This window comes from Lagopus muta, chromosome 7, assembly GCF_023343835.1.
Source record: "Lagopus muta isolate bLagMut1 chromosome 7, bLagMut1 primary, whole genome shotgun sequence".
NCBI classification, from domain to species: domain Eukaryota; kingdom Metazoa; phylum Chordata; class Aves; order Galliformes; family Phasianidae; genus Lagopus; species Lagopus muta.
This window is the reverse complement of record NC_064439.1, coordinates 40,546,284-40,565,561: the sequence shown is the minus strand read 5'-3', so window position 1 is coordinate 40,565,561 and position 19,278 is coordinate 40,546,284. Positions and strand designations below refer to the sequence as shown.

General features: G+C 43.0%; 3 protein-coding genes across 6 annotated transcripts in view; 1 reads left to right on the top strand and 2 right to left on the bottom strand.

Moving 5' to 3' along the window:
- The window catches only part of NOD1 (nucleotide binding oligomerization domain containing 1), a 29,583-nt gene extending 17,847 nt beyond the window's left edge, over nucleotides 1-11,736 (bottom strand). For 2 of the 4 annotated variants that reach the window (XR_007378357.1, XM_048952210.1), the window contains exons 1-4: nucleotides 11,628-11,736; nucleotides 5,460-5,796; nucleotides 3,517-3,691; nucleotides 515-2,318 (exon numbers count right to left, since the gene is read on the bottom strand). Coding sequence is in view for 3 of the 4 variants with exons in the window: in XM_048952210.1 (XP_048808167.1) it covers nucleotides 515-2,318; nucleotides 3,517-3,691; nucleotides 5,460-5,675 (2,195 nt within the window). In the remaining variant the exon portion in view is untranslated. Of the gene's footprint in view, nucleotides 1-514; nucleotides 2,319-3,516; nucleotides 3,692-5,459; nucleotides 5,797-9,750; nucleotides 9,835-11,627 lie in introns of those variants that run through there. The other 2 variants (XM_048952208.1, XM_048952209.1) reach the window with 2 other exon arrangements.
- Nucleotides 11,737-12,194: 458 nt separating this feature from the next.
- On the bottom strand, nucleotides 12,195-18,876 carry GGCT (gamma-glutamylcyclotransferase). The gene is made up of 4 exons (XM_048952219.1): nucleotides 18,726-18,876; nucleotides 17,556-17,701; nucleotides 15,405-15,540; nucleotides 12,195-13,634 (listed from the first exon to the last, which is right to left on the bottom strand). The coding sequence occupies exons 1-4, from the start codon at nucleotides 18,837-18,839 to the stop codon at nucleotides 13,485-13,487; spliced, it is 546 nt and encodes a 181-aa protein (XP_048808176.1). The 5' UTR covers nucleotides 18,840-18,876; the 3' UTR covers nucleotides 12,195-13,484.
- A 35-nt stretch (nucleotides 18,877-18,911) lies between these two features.
- Nucleotides 18,912-19,278, top strand: part of ENTPD3 (ectonucleoside triphosphate diphosphohydrolase 3) — a 41,981-nt gene continuing 41,614 nt past the window's right edge. Inside the window, exon 1 of the mRNA XM_048952213.1 lies at nucleotides 18,912-19,007. The gene's annotated coding sequence lies outside the window, so the exon portion shown is untranslated. The remainder of the gene's footprint in view (nucleotides 19,008-19,278) is intronic.

The window sequence follows — 19,278 nt, the reverse complement described above, 5'->3', positions numbered from 1 at the left end:
GAAATTCATAGTATCTGTCAGGCATTACTTGTTACTTGGTGAGTGATAGATTCTCTCTTACCCTGTATGTCCTATGGCAGAGATAGGCTCAGGCAATCTTTAGATAATGGATGAAACACTTCTGTTTTCTTCTGTTTCCCTTAAGCACGTTCTCCTATAAAAATCCTCTTTTGAGGAAAAAAGCTACTTGTGATACAGCTAACTAAACCTACAGACTTAACTAGTCCTGGTTTTTTGAGTTTCAAATGCACTTGCCCCTCCTCCTGCTCGTGCCTCCTCAAATATTCCAAAAGACCTGAAAGTGGCTGAGTTGGAGACAGTCAAACCTCTAATCCAAATCAAGCTGCCTGGGGCTATTTTGAGTGTTTGGGTTCTGCTTTCAAGGCCAACTGCACTTTAATTTCTAGCAGCAATGAGAATCCTCATGTTTCTCCACTTTGAAGACAGATTCCCCTAGCCCAAGTTTGTGGAAGAAACCAAGGATAAGAAACAATCTGCTTGCACAGACTCCTACCTGATGACTGCAAGCTTGCTGAAACACGGTAGCAGCTGTTTCACCCCATAGTCATTGATGTTGTTGTTGTCCAAATCCAGAGCCAAGCGCTTCTGAAAGTGATGCACGACAAAGGAAATAGCACTGCAGTCAGCAGAGTAGGCATTGCAGTATGTAAGCTTGATGTAATTGGCATGCATGCGTTTCGCAGCCAGCTTTCCCACTGTCTCATTTTGAGTCTCATAAAGACACCTCAGCATCCAAACAAAGTTTGGCTGAACCTGCACCTGATTGTACTTTAGAAGCCTGGACCGAGTGACACCCTTCAGATGGGATTTCATGCTCCCCCCAAGGTATGTGATGAGTGTCTTCCTCTTCTTTCTAATGACTGCAGGCAAAACTAATTGTTTGAAGAGCTTCTCCTTGGATCTGGAAAGCAGGCCACAAAGGAAAAGATTGGTAAAATGGAAGTGTTCATTGTTTCGGAAAGGATCCTCCCCTGTGAGTGGTTTCTTCAGCCAAGGAATGTGAAAGCAAGTATGCTGGGCAGTCTCAGCAGAGGAGCATTCACTGAAAAACTGAAGTAACTCCTTAATCCCCACTCTCTCTTCCATAACTAGGTACAAAGCGGTGAAAAAAGACTGAAGGGTTAAGTGCAAGAACTCATAAGTGGATTGATCGTCACAGCCACTGTAACCTTTAACTGTCCTGAGAAAACCCAACTGCAAATCTTCTTCAGAGATGTTCGCTGATGAGACCTCCTCTTGCTCAAAGACAAAGATAGAGTTCCTCATCCCTTTGTATGCAATTTTACCCAAAGCTAGAAGAGTTTCCTTTCTTGATTTGAACACCTCTGCTTGGCTCCTGACGTTGTTCTTCAGCAAACTTGTTTTCAGAGACCGGTTTAGATGGACTTCAATCATGAGCAAAAATACATCTGTCAATGTAACAGAACAGTCTGGAAGCTCATGGCTGTCAAACATGGAGTGGAAATGTTCATAACATTTAAAGATAATCCAACAGAATAAAGGCACTGAACACAAACTACAGAGGTTGGGATTAGCTTCCAGCTGGTTCAGTATCAGCGTTCGCTGCCCCGCATCTTTAAAAACCAAGGCAGTGTATTCCTTCAGGTTATTGCTGGAGAAACCACGAAGCAACACTTTCTTTCTAATGATATTTCTTTGGATTTCAGTTCCTGTCCGTGCTGTAAGAATTTTCTTGGATCCCTTAAGAAGCTTTCCTCTGAGAAGGCTTACCAGCAGCACCAGAGGGTGGACGGGTTCATTGGGTGAACACATCTCAGGAACACTACTGAGATCAAAGTTGGAATAGATCTCATCAAAGCCATCGAATGTGAAAAGAACCGTGTGAGGGAACTGCAAGATGTGATGGAACACCTCTGTGGGGTCCTGATCTGGGTAGCAATTATATCTGAAGAGTAAGTCTTTCAAACATACAGCTTCATCTTCCTTAAAGCAACTAAACATCCTACATCGGAAATGGAAGAAAAACTTTGCCCCTACATCCAACTGTTTTTTGGCCCAAAGACTTTGTATCTTTTGCAGTAAGATAGATTTTCCAATTCCTGCATCGCCAAAGACATAAATAGTCTCTCCATCTTCATTTATTACCCCAACTGCATCATCAAAAAGGGCTTGTAATTGACACACTTCACCCAGGCTCTCATTGGTAAAATTGACCATCTCCATAATACTGTTAGAGTAGATTTCTTCCAGCAGCATCTCTTCCCTCTGCGCATACGACATAACGAATTTGGAGTCCCGTCCCAGTTCATATCTCAGTTTTTGGCAATACCTGCTAACTAAAAAGACAGTGAACTATTATTAAAATAACTGCTATTAAAAAGCCTGCTACCTACCTCTGTGGGAACTCTGAGGGATGGCAGGTTAAAACAATTCTTACTCAAGATCAGTTTTTTTTTGGCAGATGACTTCTATGCATTCAGTCTGCCATAATAATGGAAAATTCAGATGCTTAGCATATGAGTCACCATTTCCTGAAATCTAACACTGACTCCAAGACACTGCACTGCAATAAGAGGCTTCTATCTTTCAGATGGGGCTCAAAGTCAAGCCCCTGAAGCTTTGTTAGAGGTTGTTTGACTCTCAGCAAAGGCAGGGGTTTTTGGTCACAGGTTAGTTTTGGAATCTGCTGTTTCACTTATTTATATTCTACTGTGATTCAGGTAGGTGGCCATTCTTTCCTAATTTGTTTGGTATTTTTTATTATTGCAAATAGAAAATGTGCTTTAGAAAGCAGGAACCCCAAATGATATTTTTCTAAACTGACACAAAAAATGAAAGTCCCAGTTACTGTGCAATGTTGACTCATGTTTTTATTACTAGAGAAATTTTAGCTCTGATGGGGGCAAAGTACTTCTTGTATTTATGCAGTATGAAAGACCTCTCACAAGGAAAACACATATTCCTGCTACACTTTGACTATACAAAAAGTCATTATTTAGGACCGTAAAATAATTCAGTTGGAAGGGATCTTGAGATGTCTCAAGTCCAACCTTCTGCTCAGAACAGGACCACCTGTGAGATCAGATAAGGTTATTCAGGGCTTTGTCTATCTGGGTCTTGAAAACCTGCAAGGAGAGAGACACAGCCGCTCCGGGCAGCCTGCCTCCTTGGTCGACTGCCCTCAGCATGAAATACTGGCTATTCCATTGCCAAAATGTGACAATGTTGCTAATAAACAGTAACAGAAGCCTAGAAAATACTACAGCTGGCAGAAGGTGGATATGCCATGATGCTATATATCCACAAATGCAAAAAGAGCTTGACTTCAGCAAAACAGGATACTGTATCAACGTGACTCTCGCGTTATACAGCGTGCCCTTAAATTATTTGGCTAGCTCTGCTAGCAAACACAGCAGGTGCGCATTTATTTTCTGAGGCTGTGCCTGCCTAGGCTCACTCACTCTCACGTCACCTGGATAGAACCTCCCAAACAGTGGATGTTCTACGGAAAGGGATACAGATACATGATCTTACCTGGATCTGTATTTACCACAGGTTTACTACAAATATTCTCTGAAGGCTGGTAACCTATTTCATCCAGCCAAGGCTGGAGTTCATAGTAAGCATCAGTGACTTTCTGCAGGACACGGATGAAATATTCTGAAACTTCCTCTCCCTTGCTTTGAACCAAGTCTAGAATTTTGCGAACCTGAAGAAACAGCACAAGAAAGAACACTGATGCATAGCATTTTGTCACAGTTAAACTGCTAGACTGCTTAGGATCCCTTTTGGAATGAACAAAACAGAATCAAAACCAGTGCTTCAAAAAATTGAATTCAAAATCTAGTCCTGAATTTTAACCATTACAAAACTCATCTTCTGTTTGTATTCAGATGTTGCAAGAAAGATAGCTCTGCAGGTTAAGGTCTGAACTTGTAGTTAAATCATATGCTAACCAAAACCAGTGTGGATAAATACTACTCCCCCAAAAAGGAATCTAAAGGATTAGCTCAGTCTGGCAGAGTGTATTTTAAATCCCAGTCTGGTTAAAATGAAAAAGAAAGAAGGGATTTCTCAGTGCCCTCGATTCATTCCTCCAGTTTGTAGATATTCCAGTCACATTTAGATTTACCTCGGATACAGTGAGATCCATAATGGGGTAGGCAGAATCTCTCTCTAGATATTAATGCAGATTGAAAAGCCCACAGTTCTTTCTCCTAACACAGCAATGGGCTCTCTCTCTCTCTGTACAATGTACTTGTTGCCTGCAACTGTTACTAAAACTAATGGCTGACAGACAGAGGCTGAAGCAGTTCAAGGCTAAGAGTTATCTTTAAAATCATATCAGAGGTTGATCTCTGTGCCACCAGTATGTAGCAACCTCAGAGCAGAACCCTCCCTGGGACAGAGGGTACAGTGAGCACTGTACTACCCGTTTTGAATGTCTGGATCCTATTCTTGCTGAGGATGAATCAATAATTCAGTTCTAAAGCAGAGAAAGGATTTGTTCAGACTATGGTCTCTTGTGAGGTACATAGCACACAGCAAAAGCACTGTATTTTGGACAAATATTTATGCTCTAAAAGGCAATTTTCAGAGAAGCTCCCACAGAGTCCATTTCACTTATGATTGTGGCCTGCTCTCTGTTTCTGCTCAGGCTCTTGATGCACAGCCCCTCCTCCAGCCTTGTTACAACAATCATGTATATTATGCTGACCAAACAGAAATGGAGATGATCATACAGTGTGCATTTATTCAGCTTTGAGCTTTTACACAGTGAGCACTGTATCACCATTTCGACTTCCTGGGAAGAATGATTATTTTATGAAAGTCTGGGCTGTTTGTGAAGTCCAAGGTCTCTGATTCTTTTATGATTTGTCTGCCTCTAATTGTGACGCTATTCTGAAGCTGCATGACTGGTCAGGGAAATAAATGAGGAGCTTGTTTTAAGTTATGATGCAAAGAGCAATTGTGTACATCTGATAATTTTCTCCTGTCCAAGGAACAGGAAAAAATGTTTACTACTGATACTCAGAGATGATTTACAAACCCAAATGTGCCAGGCTGAATCGGTTTTACAAGCAAACATTCATAATGTACACAGGACTTTAAAGAGAAGGGAAAGTACACACACAGACAACATGCAATGATAAACTCTAAAATAATATTTAATTTTCATCTCCTCTAAAGTAGTAGCATCAAAGTCACAGCCTAACAGCCACTGTGGTCAGCTCTTTATCAGAGGGCAGAGCTGCAGCTCAGGGGACAAAACAGCAATTATCAGCCTGATCATTTTTGCAGCTGCCAACAGGCTTCTAAGCAGTGCTGGCTGTGCTTCTGGAGACACTCGCCCACAAGGAATAGGGTGGTGATTGTCCAAAATAATGAAGATTGGGAAAGACATTATGCCCATGAAATCTAACAGTAAGTTGAAAATATAAAAAAATTTAAGCTGGTTAATGAAATAAAAATAATACCTTATCTGCTTGAGTTGGAAACTGGACAACAATCTCTGCATCTTCAGTGGAGAAGTACTCATTGTTAATCAAGTTGTCAAGCAAACACTGGGTGTGCCGGATCTTACTGACCAGAAGCTCTCGGTATACCTTCAGCAAAGCAATGCAGGATGGAGGACTGGCTGCCAGAGGTTTTCCCACACAAGTCTTCAAGTTAGCACAAAGGTGGCCTTCCATAGCTGACACAGCAAGAAGCTGCTCTGCCCAGCATCATCTTCAGCAAACTGTGTCTGCAGTGAGGACTCAGCTTGGGGTTAACTTCAAGGAAACAGGCACTCTGTCTTTTGTGCTGCTGAGCCTGTAAAATTAATTGCACAGAACCACAATTTAAACATTACCCTCTGCAGATACATCCTCCTATTGGCCATTGAAGAGTACTTCCAACCTCTGTGAAATACCATTACCAACTTAATTAAAAAAAAAAAAGTCTATCCTCCTCAGGTACTTCCATTCATTTGTTCCATTCAGGGAAAAAAATCATCTACTGCAGGCAGTCTCTCCTGTAATATAAACACTGCAGCTTGCCTCTAACAATACTTCCATATGCCTTATTAACTGCCTGTTCTTGGTACGTAATTGAGTATTTTTAATAGCATCTCCCATCTCAGTAGACAAAGCAGGGCATCTGTCCTAACATATATGGACAATAAAATAAGTGGAATAAAATTGTATTATTTCCTAGCAATTAATTGTGTAGGAAGAATTAATTTATAGTATAGAATTAATTTATAGTAGCATTTTGCTTTTTGTTACAGCAGAAGTTTCTGTGTGAAACTTTTCTAGTAAGATACACGTTCCCAGAAGTGAAGCCTTGTCAACTTGAGTTTGAGCTAAAATATGACAGTTTTGCTAATACAAAATGATTTGGTTCAGGGCAGACTTGAGAAGCAGAAGTGAGGCTGTGAGAATACCACAGGTCAGAGTTTCTATTTTAAGGAAGCAAGGTGATGCCCACTGTGAAAATGCTGCTACAATCTTAAGAACCAATATACCACTTAGGGGCACAGAGCACCTCATACCTCTTAGAACACTTGATTCAGACAGTGTGTGAAAAGGGGAAAATGCCACTGCATTGATTTAATTTGGTTAAGCTTATCAAATTCCAATTAATAACCATTAAGCCAAAAATACAGTCTTTCTGGATCTGAACAATAACTGCTATAGAAAGGGCTGAAATTAATGATTTTAAATATATAAGAGCTCATCTCTAGTGATTCACACAAAAAATCTGTACCTCTACATGAGCCTGAATAGCACACAGTTGCTGAATTTGCAGACTCTTCTGTATACCACGAGCTGTGTCTGGAGGCTGGCATCCACTGGGCTCCAAGCCACCTCCTCAAGCATACAGGCAGGAGTTTGCATGCAATGCAGCTTGTAATGAAGGTACCAGTTTGAAACCCGCACAAACGCTTACACTTGGCTGCCCAACATCTATCCATGTATGTGCACCTAGGGACACACCACGACTGCTCACCCCAACAGCCACGTGCTCAGGAAACCTTCCCAATGCTGTAGAAGTTTTGTGTAGAAATAGTGCTTGTTAGTGCGCCTGCTCTCTCCTTGCCTTCAAATACATACGCTGTTTCTGCCTTTGTGCTCCATACCAGCTCTTGGGAGCTCTCTGGATGGCTTCCATTCTTCTTTACAAAGCATACAAGCAGTAGGAATCAAGAACAACAAGACTACTCTTGTATTATTAAAGGCTTTTTTTCCCAATGTATTTCCAGTTAATCTAGCCACATAGAAGTCATGAAGTTATGCTGTAATTGCAATTCAACAATAAATTAATTTAGGTACTATTTAGGCATGAACCTTGTACATACCACTTCCAGTGTAAAAAGACAACTTCTTGCAAGAACCTGCATGATTAACACCAACTACTGGCATCCTGTGGTAACAGGGCAAACAGTATTGTTGCCTCAGCAGGCCAAGGGATAGTTGGAAGAACATTTTTAGATTCTGATTATATATGTATTAAAAAAAAAAGAAAGACAAATTCCTTCTTCAACAATTCTGTAGAGATGCCAGCTCTGGAGCTTTATATTTCTCCTATTTCCCAAGCCAATGCCACAAACTTCCTTCCAGCTCTCCCGTGACAGGGTGTAACTGAGGCCTACCAGCTTGCAGATTATTCCAGGTGACATGCTCCTGGAACAACCTCATCTCTATGCATTTTTCATACAAGAAACTGCATTCTGCGTAAGCATAGCTTCTCCTTGATGCTGGAGGAAGACATGATTTACACCCCTGCTGGATTACTGCCTGTGTAGCTGAGAACCATGTAGCCTAGCTCCTGTGATTTCAGGAGACCAATAGGTTGCATCTTATAGTTGCTGACTTGCACACGAGCCCCACAAAGGCAGAGACTGGGTAAATAACCAGCATGACTATTTTGGGACTCAATCAACTCAAAAACAGCAAAATTCTTTCAGCCAAAGGGAACAGAAGCAAGTGATCTGACTTTCTTACCACATGAGTGAGTGTCTGCAGCTCCCCAGACAAACTGAGCTTTCATTGCACTCTCCACATGACCTGCCAGATGAAGTGGCTGATTTCTGAGTCACTCAGCTTCCTAGAAGCCATGCTGGCACATCTCTTTGTTTAAGAAAACTTGTTTCATAAATGAACACTATCATGAAGACCAAACAGTGCTGAAGACATCATTCGCTCCAAAGCTTTTGCAAGCTTTTAAAGAGATAGAGTCACCTTTAAAATACAGGCAATAGAAACGTTAACCCTTTCCTGTACTGCCTCTACCCAACACCTTCTGCTTCCTTTGGCTTTCTAGGACCATGTTCTTTCTTTCTAGTTTGTGACAACTAGGGCAAATATCCAGGAATGCACAGTAATGGACCAATGACTGTCAAGAGTAGAAAATAAATAGAAATGGTTTCTTTACTCTTTCAGTTCCATCTTAAAACAAGGAAAATATGGAAAGAACAGAAGGTCTCAAATAAACCTGCCTCCCATTTGACTAAGTCTATGTCAGCAGAGAACCTGATTGATTCCTTTGGGAGGTGAGGCCAAGCACAAGGGAAAAAATGGAGAAAGAGTAGAAAATACAGTGAAGTATTTTTTACTGATCTCTTTAAATAAGAAAAATGGAAAACCTCCACCATCTATGGACTAAGAAAACATCATGGCAGATGAACAGCTTAAGTGGTACTGGAACAAAACCAGACATGTACAGTTAACAGCAAGGCAGGTACATGCATGCTTGTAACAGAGTGTATCGGCTTCATGAAGAAACTTCAGGTTCTACCTAGACTAACGCCAACACAGAAATTTCCTACCATAGCAGTTCCATGTGCAACAGCACCTGAAAGTCCTCACCACTGTGAGAAATGTGCTTACTCATTCAGATTAAAAAAAACACAAAAAACCTGTATATAATTCTGTATGTCTAGCTTAAATTGATTGGAAACAGGCGACCAATGCACAGATGTTATGAGGTACCAAACTTATCTGCAAGTCCATCATCTTTCTTTCTGGCAAGAGTCCCAGCTTCCACAGCGTGGCCCGTTGGTGTGATAGATGATGGGGTTACAATGCACCGAGTCTCCTATTACATGGATCTACTAGATGTACAGTGCTGGGGTATGTTTAAGGGCAAACACTTACGTGGCTTCAAAAAAGGTGTTGGAAGCAATCACATGCTAGACCACGGAGTTCCCTCTCTTATACTGGGCACTCCAGTTGCTGGATTCAATTCCAGCGCATCAGTCAAGGGGAGAACCATTGCCTCATTTAGCAGCCATCCCATTTCTGAAAGGGCTAATGAATTAAATAATTTCCTGAAAGCCACCCCAAACTTCTTACAGTCCAATTAAGATATCACTAAGTTACAATGAAGAGATATCAGCTGTTCTAGCAGCTATAGCTGAACATTAGCAGTGAGGTTTGTACAAAGGGTATACACACAGGGAGAAATGGAAATAATTGCCAGCTATGTGAAGTCCCTAAATCAGCAGAACACCGAAGAAAGAACAGAGGGAGGCAAGAGCAATACACCCGGGCAAAGCAGGGGTCTGGTATGGAGAGACAAGGGGACAGGCACAACTGGAGAAGAGCTTCTTGTCTGGGAATAGAATGGACTTCTTCCTGAAGGGGAAAGAAAAAATGAATGGTTTACTGTCAATGGTGCTGTAAAGGAAATTCAGATAGCCTCTTTGGGGACAGCAGCTTCAGTCCAATGAAGAGAACAGAAAACTATCAGGAACTAAAAAGAATCAGAAAGCAGAGTGCTCACCCATCCATTGTAAAGGCAAAGAAAAGACAGAGGGCAGCCGGGGCGCCTGAATGAAGAGTCAGTGGGGACAGAAGGGATGTCAAAAGCAATTGCAAGGCTGGCAAGGGATGCTTATCGTAAGCCTGCAAAAGTGAAAATAACAAAGAGGAAGAAAGATGGGTACCGGGCCTAGAATAAGGAGGGAAATGAAAAAGTGAAGTGAAATTTCTCACAGTATCAGAGGTTACAGCAAGGTTTTATGTAATCCATGTCAACAAGCAGCAGCACTGCTGATAGCTTCTGAGGGAAGGTATCTGCACATCTATCCAGTGCTTCTTCTGACTTCCCTTTATTTAAAAGTCCTCAGCATTGTGCAAGCATAAATACAGTTACAGCTTTCCTGGCCTTGCCCTTCTTATATCCTCTTTTCACTAAGATCACTTACTTTCCTTCTAACAAAACTGCCATGCTTGCTCAACTGCCAGTTCTGCGAGTCCTCTGGAGTGAGGAACGCTCTGGTTTACTGGTAGCAATAGCATTTATTACAACAAGATCTTATTAAAAGGAAAAGTAGATAAAGAAGTTGAAAGGTCTCAATAGCTGAAAAGAACTCCACATTTGGGTAAACTGAAGAATTAACTCCACACCGAGTCAGCTGCTCCCAAATAGACGGGGTATGACCAAGCAACAAAGCCCATAGAAGGAGCAAACTAATTAATAGCAGACACTGAGAGAAGCTTATTTGAGACCAACATCAATACTTCTGAAGAGCTGAAAACTAAGTCAATAGTAATTTTGTTCTGCAGTTTTGTTAATCCAGCAAAAACCGTTCCTATAATTCTCTGTGAAATGAAGTCCCATGCCATAGCACTAGCTACTAGCAGCCAGTGGCTGGAATATCGTCAAGATTTCACAGCGCCCTGTAGCCAGTTCTGGCAGTGGCAACAGCTAAGTATGTGCATACACCTCAGTGCCAGCCCAGGGCAAGTGGAGTCTTGGAGAGACTTTCCCATATTTGTTGGCAAATCTTCTGCCAGCAGCATTAGAAGTTACTCTTACAGAGGTGGCTCTCCTTCCCTCAGAATCACGAGCCATTGTGCCTCCAGCACCAATCTGTCTCCTGGGACAAGCTATTTTACAGTGATAACCATCCCACTGCAGGGTCACTACTGCAAAAGTAGAACTGGGGATCATGATGTGTTTTCTTTAACGATGGCAATCCCGGCTCACTCGGACAGTCTAAACTCAAGAATTTGCTGTCTCTGGGAGAGACTGAAAAAGAAATTGATTTTACCAATCTTAATTCACGTGTGACACAATGTCTTCGAACACAGCAAATAAAGGAGAGTTCACTTCTGCTCATTCTTAATTTCAGAGCTGTTTCTAATTGTAACCTCATCTTTAAAAGAACATCAACTATTTCACATAGTACAAGAACAGCACCGAAGTGCAGGCGCCAGAATGGGGCAGGCAGCTCTCACTTCTCACATCCACCCGATTTGTGCGTTAACTGAGGAAAGCACCGAGGCCTCAGTGACTGCCGTGTGAGTCACTGCACGCAGATGGATCCTCCGTCAAGCTCACAAGTAAACGTCATTTAATGTCTGTATCCCCCTCCGAAGGACAAGGCCCTCACCAACCCGTCCCGCCGCTCTCGTCCCCATCCCCAGGCGCGTTACATCGCCGCCAGCGAGCGGCTCCGCGGCTCCCATTCGTGGCACCGGCTCACAGCCTCGAGCGCGACAGCAGAAGAGGCAGAAACTTTGATTTCTGCCCTTGAACCCCCGAGCTCGGGCTCGGGCTCCGGCCGTACTGCCTCCTCCTCCCGCCGCCCGGCCCGCACAACAGAACGCAGGGCCCGACCCCCTCGCCCTTCCCGGCCTTTCCCCTGCACTCACCGCGGCGCGGACGGCGCGAAGGGGAGGAGCGGATCGGCGCTGCCCCCGCCCCGGCCCGCGGGGAAGCAGCTCCCGCCCCACGCGCGGTCTCTCCTCCCGGGCGGAAAGCGGCTCCTCCCCGCGTGGCCGTGGCCGAAGGCCTATTTCCTTCGTGAGCCTGCTCTCCTCCCCACAGCTGGCCGAAGGCGTCTTCCTCGCAAAGCCCGCCATTCCTCCTCCCCTGAGGCACAGCCCTTCCCCGTCCTGCACGGGCTCACAGCGCTTTCCTCAGCAGGAGCCATCAAGCACCCACCATCAGTTCCCTCCGCTGGGGCAGCCAGGTGATTATTTTCCTTTTTTCTTTTTTTGCTAAAACACTCACTTAAAAATGCCCAAGGAGCCCGTTAAAGGTAAAGCAAGGCAAGCGATTGTGGTATTAAGGTGCTGGGCCGTTTGTTTTTTGCCCTCTATACTGCAAATTGCATCCATGAGAAGTACAAATAGCCAAAGAAAGTTTCAGTTATGCTTCCACATCACCCACTTTATAGCTTAAATAAGTTCCCAAAGAACACATTGCACAGGCACGGGGAGGTTTGATAACTGCATTTTTATGTACTCAAGTTCAGACCAGGCAATGCTAATACAAAAAAGTACCATGTTTTACAGCATCTGTGGTGCCCAGCTTTAGGAACAGCCCTCATGTTGTACGTGACATCAGGACAGCAACTACATGCATCCCTGGCAGAAGTCCACAGGAGTGAAAAAATACACAGAGAAGACATGGTAAATTTGCTACTTTTTCATTTTTTCCATCTAAGCTGCCACACAGTGACACTGATTATATCTTATGGCACAGAAGAGAAGCCGATGTTCAGTAGCTTTGCATCATACAGGTTGCCAGTTTTCCTTTGTCATCCTCAGACAAGGGGCTGCCATGTACCATAGACTGTAAAGTACTGTAGAAGTACTGTAAACCTTACAAGTGCCACCAGTTTTGCAGGAGATTGTCAGTGCTGTGAGAAAAAGGCAACGTCTGTTCACCTATGGTTTAATACACAATGCTACGACACAGATGCACTAGGATTAATTCACAGATTTGGTCTGAAGTACAGTGAAATCAGCAAATCTTAGATAAAAACCAAGACAGTTAGAGAAGTAGTTAAAAAGCACAGAATTATCCAAAAATGATTATTTAGAATCTGTTGGTTGTACCTAAGTAATTCAGCTATGCTGATTATTAGAAAAGGGGAGGCAGTTATACTTCAAGTAAGATCCTTTGCTGAATGCCATTTCCAAGCCTGAGTCCCCTTTCAGGTTAACACTTTAAAACATGGAAATAGTTAAAAATATTTCTCTTTTGTTAATTATATAAATGGAAACAGTAACACCACAGTTTCAGATAGGTTGGGCTTAAGCCTTTGTGAGAACACAGAAAAAAGTTCAGTATGGCTTTAGAGTGCAGAGTAGACTGGACTCTAACAAATCTTTGAAAATCTTGACAATTGTGTATACATTTGTGAACAAAGGGCCTGATCCTGCAGCCCTCATTCCTCAGAGAGTAACTGAGCTGCAAATAGCTAGCAAAATGGGCCTTTTCTTTTAATGGTCTGTAAAGAGGACAGAAAGCACAAATTTGCGTGCAGAGCTGCATAAGAATTACAGAAAGCTAATTCACCGATCTGCATGTACTTAAGCTATAAATTCAAAGTGAAGAAGTTGTCAATGTCAGTGTGTCTCCAGACTGCAAATTATGTCTAATAGTTTACTGTAGATATACAGCAAGCTCCTCTTCTCTTGATAAATAAAGAAACCGTTGGTCAGCACAGTGAGGAGAAGGATCTAACTCCAGGTGAATGGCCAAGCAAGCACAGAATTATTCTATGCAAAATTTACTTTGTTTGCTTTAATAGTAGCTTCAATTTCTTCTAGGATCGGCACCGGTCCTGCATAGTTATTAGTTTCAATAGCTTCTAATTTCTTCTGATACTCAATTGGCAAGCCATTCTGTTTTGCACCCATGCAGATAACCTACAGATTAAAAGGAAAGGAAAAAAAAGACTTCAGTAGTAATGTCAATAAAAACAGATCCCTCCAAACATTTGCTGAAACAGAAAGAACCACTTAAAGCAACATGAGAAAACCAGGGAGTACCAAAGCTACCTAAGATTTTGAAATGCTACCAACATGCTCAAGAGTCCACAATTAAGTTTTTCATTCAGTTATTCAGATCAAATCCAAAGCACAACAGTGAATGCCTAGATAGGCTACAGGAGTAACAGAAATTGATATTTGGTTTAGTGAAAACAGATTCCTTAGTTTGTTTGTTACTGCAGCTTTCCTTCTACACTTTAAAAAAATAGAAAAAAAAAAAAAGAAAACCTGAACTTTTAGTTCAAGAGAAACTTGGTGACTATGAGAGGAAAAGAGAAGGATGTAGGAGCCCAGGCTTGAAGGACACACTAGCAAGCTGTCAAATAGGAGTGAAAGAGATAAATGCACAGACTTTAGAAACTGACAGTATTGCAAATATTCATTCATGCATTGAACAGCCAGGATACCCAAGGATGAAGTGCCTAAAAGTGATTAATTTACCACAAGAAGTACACAACAACAGATGGATGCAAATGCAGTCACCTTTATAAATTTCTAGCCTACTTACCTGGTCACTTTAGTTTAAACAAATAAATCTGGCTGAGGTGGGAGGAGGGGGGGGTGGGGTGGTAGAGAACAACCTACCCTGATAACAACAGGAAGGAATATTTAACTGGATAAAGTTGCCAAAATTGGAAGTCTGCTCTTACAGCATACTAGGGAGAGCTCAGGTGCAGCAACAGACTCAATGAATCGATTCCTTGAAAAGCCCTGAAGATCTGTTTTGACAGGAAGCAGGAGGGGAAGGGGGAAGTTTGTGAAATAACAAAGCCTGCTTTCTAAGCAAGCTTTCTCTTAAGAAATCCTGCAGCAGCAAAGCAGGTCTTTGCTGTGCTCCCAGAAGATGATTTGTGGGAGTCAGTTCCTTAGTTCAGATAGGAAAGCGAGCTATAACAGACTTGAGCCCAGTTTCTCTGCTTTTGGTTAAAAACAGAAAACATAAACAAAAGAACAATGCTACAGTGGTGTCTATTTGCAGTTGCTAACAACTGCAGAATTCCAGACATGCAGTCGTGCCACTTGAGGCTAGGTCCTCATCAGATCTCGCAAGCTAAGCAGGTCAAGCCTGCTGTGTGACTGAATCATGTCTCTCTACACTCAGCGAGTTCCAGAACAGTGTTGAAACACTTTTGCCTCACCAGCCACCAAGTGAGAACCCCGCAGTGCCCTATGGTGGTGGTGGAAACCTGTGATCTACTCAGGATACAACTGGTAAAATGAGGCAGGTGAACTAATGTACTAGAAGATAGCTAGACTACAAGCCAGGTACTGTGTTCACCCCATGGAAGTTTCCTCTGTCCTAGAACTATGCTCCACTGAAGTGGAATATTTTAATTTTTTAGTTCCAAACAGAAAATCGGAAACAACTGGCATCTTTCGGAAATCCATGTGTCAGTCATCACTAATTCATGAGTTAAATAGAGGCTTCATGCAAAGCAGAACTAAAGCAGACAATAAAACTGATTTAGTACATCTTTATGATGTTCTGCAAGCACCATTACACTATTACATTGCACAAGGATTAAGTTGTTCCTTAACGTTAGAATTACTCATGCCTTTCATCCACTGTCAATAAAGTACTTATTAAACAGGACACAAGTGCTGCATTATATAGTTCTGTTCACTCTCTCCAGATGCAATACCCACCTTTTTATACTGGGGAGAGGGAGGACCACAAACATAGTCCTTCATCTGGTAGCTTCGACAGGTCAGAACCTTTCCTTCTTCAGCATGGACATTAACTTCTATTGGGACATAAATGCCATCTTCAACTCCCTCTTGCCTAAAAACAACATATATTCCTTTCATGCCTAATAATCAATGTGGAGTAACATCTTTCAAACAGTGCAATTAAACATATACTTTTAGCATAATAATTCAGAACACTGATCTGCACAGTTATCTAACTTAAAGAAATAAAGCAAAACATAATACAGTACTTTTGTGCAAATTACTTTCATTACTGTGCAAGTCTGGTAATCTACAAGAGAAACTCAATCAAGATTATCGGATTACAAATAATTAAACATTTGCAAAGTTGTATCTTGCCACTGTGTTACATTTGATTAAGAAGAAACTGGCACAACTCTTGCAATGAACATTCCAAAGTGAATAATCCAAGACAACCTTTAATTTGTGCAAGACTTGTACAGTAACAAACAGTTAATTCAGGACATATACATATATATATATATATATATAGTTTTTCTAACTAGTAAAATCATGCTGCCTTAGGAAATTAAAAGCAAGTACAAAACCAGAGCTACCTTTTGATTTTAACCTTTAGCATTTAGCTACCAATTGATGTCTGAATACAGAGTTCAAGAAGAGTTAGGACAATGCTTTCAGGTTTAATTTTTTGGTAGTCCTATATGGAGCCAGAAGCTAGATTTGATGATCCTTGTGGGTTTATTCCAACTCGGGATATTCAATGGTTCTACTATCATTACAAAAGGCAAGAATACATCCTATTTCCATCCATTTCCAGTTCACATTCTTGGAACCAGTGAGGTAGCTAGGAAAAAGTTAATGCCTTTTTGGTGAAGTTATAGCACTTAAGTCTCTAGCATCTTAGCTAGATTTAAAGGATATTCCTTCTCTAAAAAAAAGTCAGGAATCTGCAATTCCATGGCATGTAAGCAACACTTTTTGAAGTTAAAATATAAAATATTGCCTCTAAAGGGAAGAACCTGGCAAGTACTTCCAGGCAGGATCCTTACTTGGTGAAGTTTACTTGGGGAAAGAATAGATTTCAGTATGGGTCAGCAGGGGCTTGGTTCCCCATCCCTAGCTGATGGGGAACCAGGTAGATAAGAAAGCAGGGACATGTGAAGCTCCCTCCAGCCAGGAGCATGCTACCTAGATGCCTTCTCTGGGACTAGCACTCCCAAGCAGGACATGAGAGTGCTGACTGTGCCCCTTCTCATTATCAGTCAATAGTTTGTTATCTTCCAGCTTCACTGTAGGCAATGAAAAGCAAGTTGGAGCTTCAAATTTCATAGCCAAGATTATAAGAACATACCTATGTAGCACAGTGCAGTCATAACGAAGGTTGCCATAGTGCCAGAAGCAGGAGAACTATGTTAGCCGAATGCTTTTACCTAGCTTAATATGCCTTGCTTCTTTATCCTTACTAGCCCACTGCTACAGTTATTTGACAGTAACGAACTGCTTTGAACAAACGATCCTCTTGCACCAGAAGTGAAGTCCTTCCTTGAGCCCTGCAGGGAGTTTTGCTACTCCTTCATCTGTTTACCCAGATGGTCTTCCAGACTCTCTAACCTGAGTACAGGTTGGGAACAACTTGCTCAGGCTGCCTCTGTCTTAATTACTGAATACAGGCAGAACATTCTCCTCCACCATGCACCATGCACTGTGATGGTGCAGGGAACCTCTCCCTTTTAAAGGAAGAAACAATACTGCCCCAGCTCCCTGCCTGGATCTTCCTTAAGGACAAAGTTTAGAGGCATTTATGGAACAGAATATTCTGAGGAAAGGAGTTTTTAAAAAAAGAAGTGTAACCTGCCCAATGTATCAGCTCCAAATCAACATCCATACTTTACTAAAATATCCCTAACGTAGTTTTTACTTGAAAACAAAGCTATTTTAATCTCAAATACTTAAAAAGCATACAATGCAAAAAATAAACACATACAATGGAGTGATATGCACATATTAAAATCCAAAGCATCTTCTTGATCGCAGCAAAAGCTTCCACACTGCTTGTCACAGAAAGTTACCTATTACTTTTGAATTGCTCTCTAAAGTAATAGAAGACAGTGAAGTTAAGTCACCTACTTATCCAGTGAACTTATATTGCTAGCGTTCAATTTCCACACTATTCCCCACACTTCGTCTCCAGGGCTCTGAACAATGGTAGCTGTACCTCCATGCCAGATAGAACTTGTCCTGCCTTGATGATGGCCAAAAGTGAGCTTAAAATCCTGCAAATGAAACCAATGCAGACAATGAATTTCTACTTTGCTTAAGATAGGGGCTGTGATCTGTTCTTGATGCAAAAGGGGCAGCTGAAGCACAGCCTACAAGAAGCCATCTGGAGCTGTGGGAAGAAGTGATAGTCCCGAAGGCAGGATCTCAAAGGGGCAGAAATCAGCCTTTTCCATATCTGCAGGGGGAAAAGGGACAAATGGGAGAGAGGTCTGCCAGAAAACACTGCTGGCAGAAGTCTCATTTGCAGACACCTAACTACTAACCAACCATTTCTAGTGCTGTGAGAAAAGAGGTAATAATGAAGCTTCCAAGACACAGAGCTTTGGGCCTTTTCCTCATTCTGTAATAGAGGTGCCCAGGCATAAGATACCATTTGTGTATTTTCTCATGTTTTATGCTGTTTCGTTACTCACTTGGAACATTCCTGGGTATTTTTATGTCGAGACACATGTCTCCTTGACGGAGCTTTACTCACAGAATGGATTGGGTTGGAAGGGATCTTAAATGCCAGCTGTCTCCAACCCCATGCAAGTCAAAATATTGCTTCAGAAACCAAGTACTTTTTTTCTTACAGCTAATACCGAATGTTGCCATAGAGGCAAAATAGAACAACTTGTTCTTGCATTTTCTCAGGGTCATTTCACACCTGATCTCACAGAGGTCAGAGTTTCATTCCAACTTGTAGCCCTTTCCTAGCAGGAAAGGAGAGAGCTTTAAGGAAGATTTCCTGAGCAATAAGAAAATAAAACAAAGTGGCAAAGACAAAAAAAGATTAAAAAAAATTCGAAACAGCAACACAACCGAAAAAAAAAACTTATGCAGCCGCCCAGCTTTACTTGTACGTATCCGGGCTCTGATCAGCGCTGCTGTGCTGTAAGGACCCTGGACAAGGCCCCGCAGGCAGGGAAGCACGCAGCTGAAGCCGGCTGCTGCTCGCAGGGCAGCCCCGGGGTTGCGCTCCCGAAGAGCCGCTCCGCGCTCACAAACCGCTCCCCCCGCCGCCCGCCCCGCACACACCTGCAGGCGGCCCCGGGCGCAGAGCGCCGCCGAAGGGTTGCGCAGCAGCAGCCGCTCCCGCAGCAGATTGCTGCCGTAAGCGAAGTACAGCACGCGATCCCCGCCCGCCTCCATCGCCCCGCTCTCGGCCCGGCCCCACGCGCCCCCCCTGCGGCGCCCGCCCCGCGCCGGCTGCCTGGGCGGGACCTCCTCTCAGCGCCGCCCGCCATTGGCTGGCAGCCCGCGCGCCGCCGTGCTTCGCGCCGAGAGGTAGTGACGTGCCGGCGGTCCGGAAGGCCGACGGTGAGCTGGGCTGCGTGTGCACGGGGTGGCCGGCAGGGGAGGGTGCGATTGCGCTCTGCCCTGCGTGGGGCACTGCGATCTGGAGCACTGCGTCCAGGTCTGGGGCCTCGGCACAAGAAGGATGCAGAGCTGTTGGAGCGTGTCCAGAGGAGGGCAGCAAAGATGATGAGAGGGCTGGAGCACCTCTCTTGTGAAGAAAGGCTGAGGGAGCGGGGGTTGTGCAGTCTGGGGAAGAGAGGGCTGTGAGGAAACTCCACTGCGGCCTTCAGTA

Bases quoted from the DNA above. Each gene is read 5' to 3' on its own strand.
- GGCT (XM_048952219.1), bottom strand. From the start codon at position 18,839: ATGGAGGCGGGCGGGGATCGCGTGCTGTACTTCGCTTACGGCAGCAAT. The intron at 17,702-18,725 runs GTGTGTGCGGGG...TTTCATTTGCAG, and splicing joins GCGCCCGGGGCCGCCTGCAG to GATTTTAAGCTCACTTTTGG. The intron at 13,635-15,404 runs GTGGGTATTGCA...TTTAATCTGTAG, and splicing joins CCTCTCCCCAGTATAAAAAG to GTTATCTGCATGGGTGCAAA.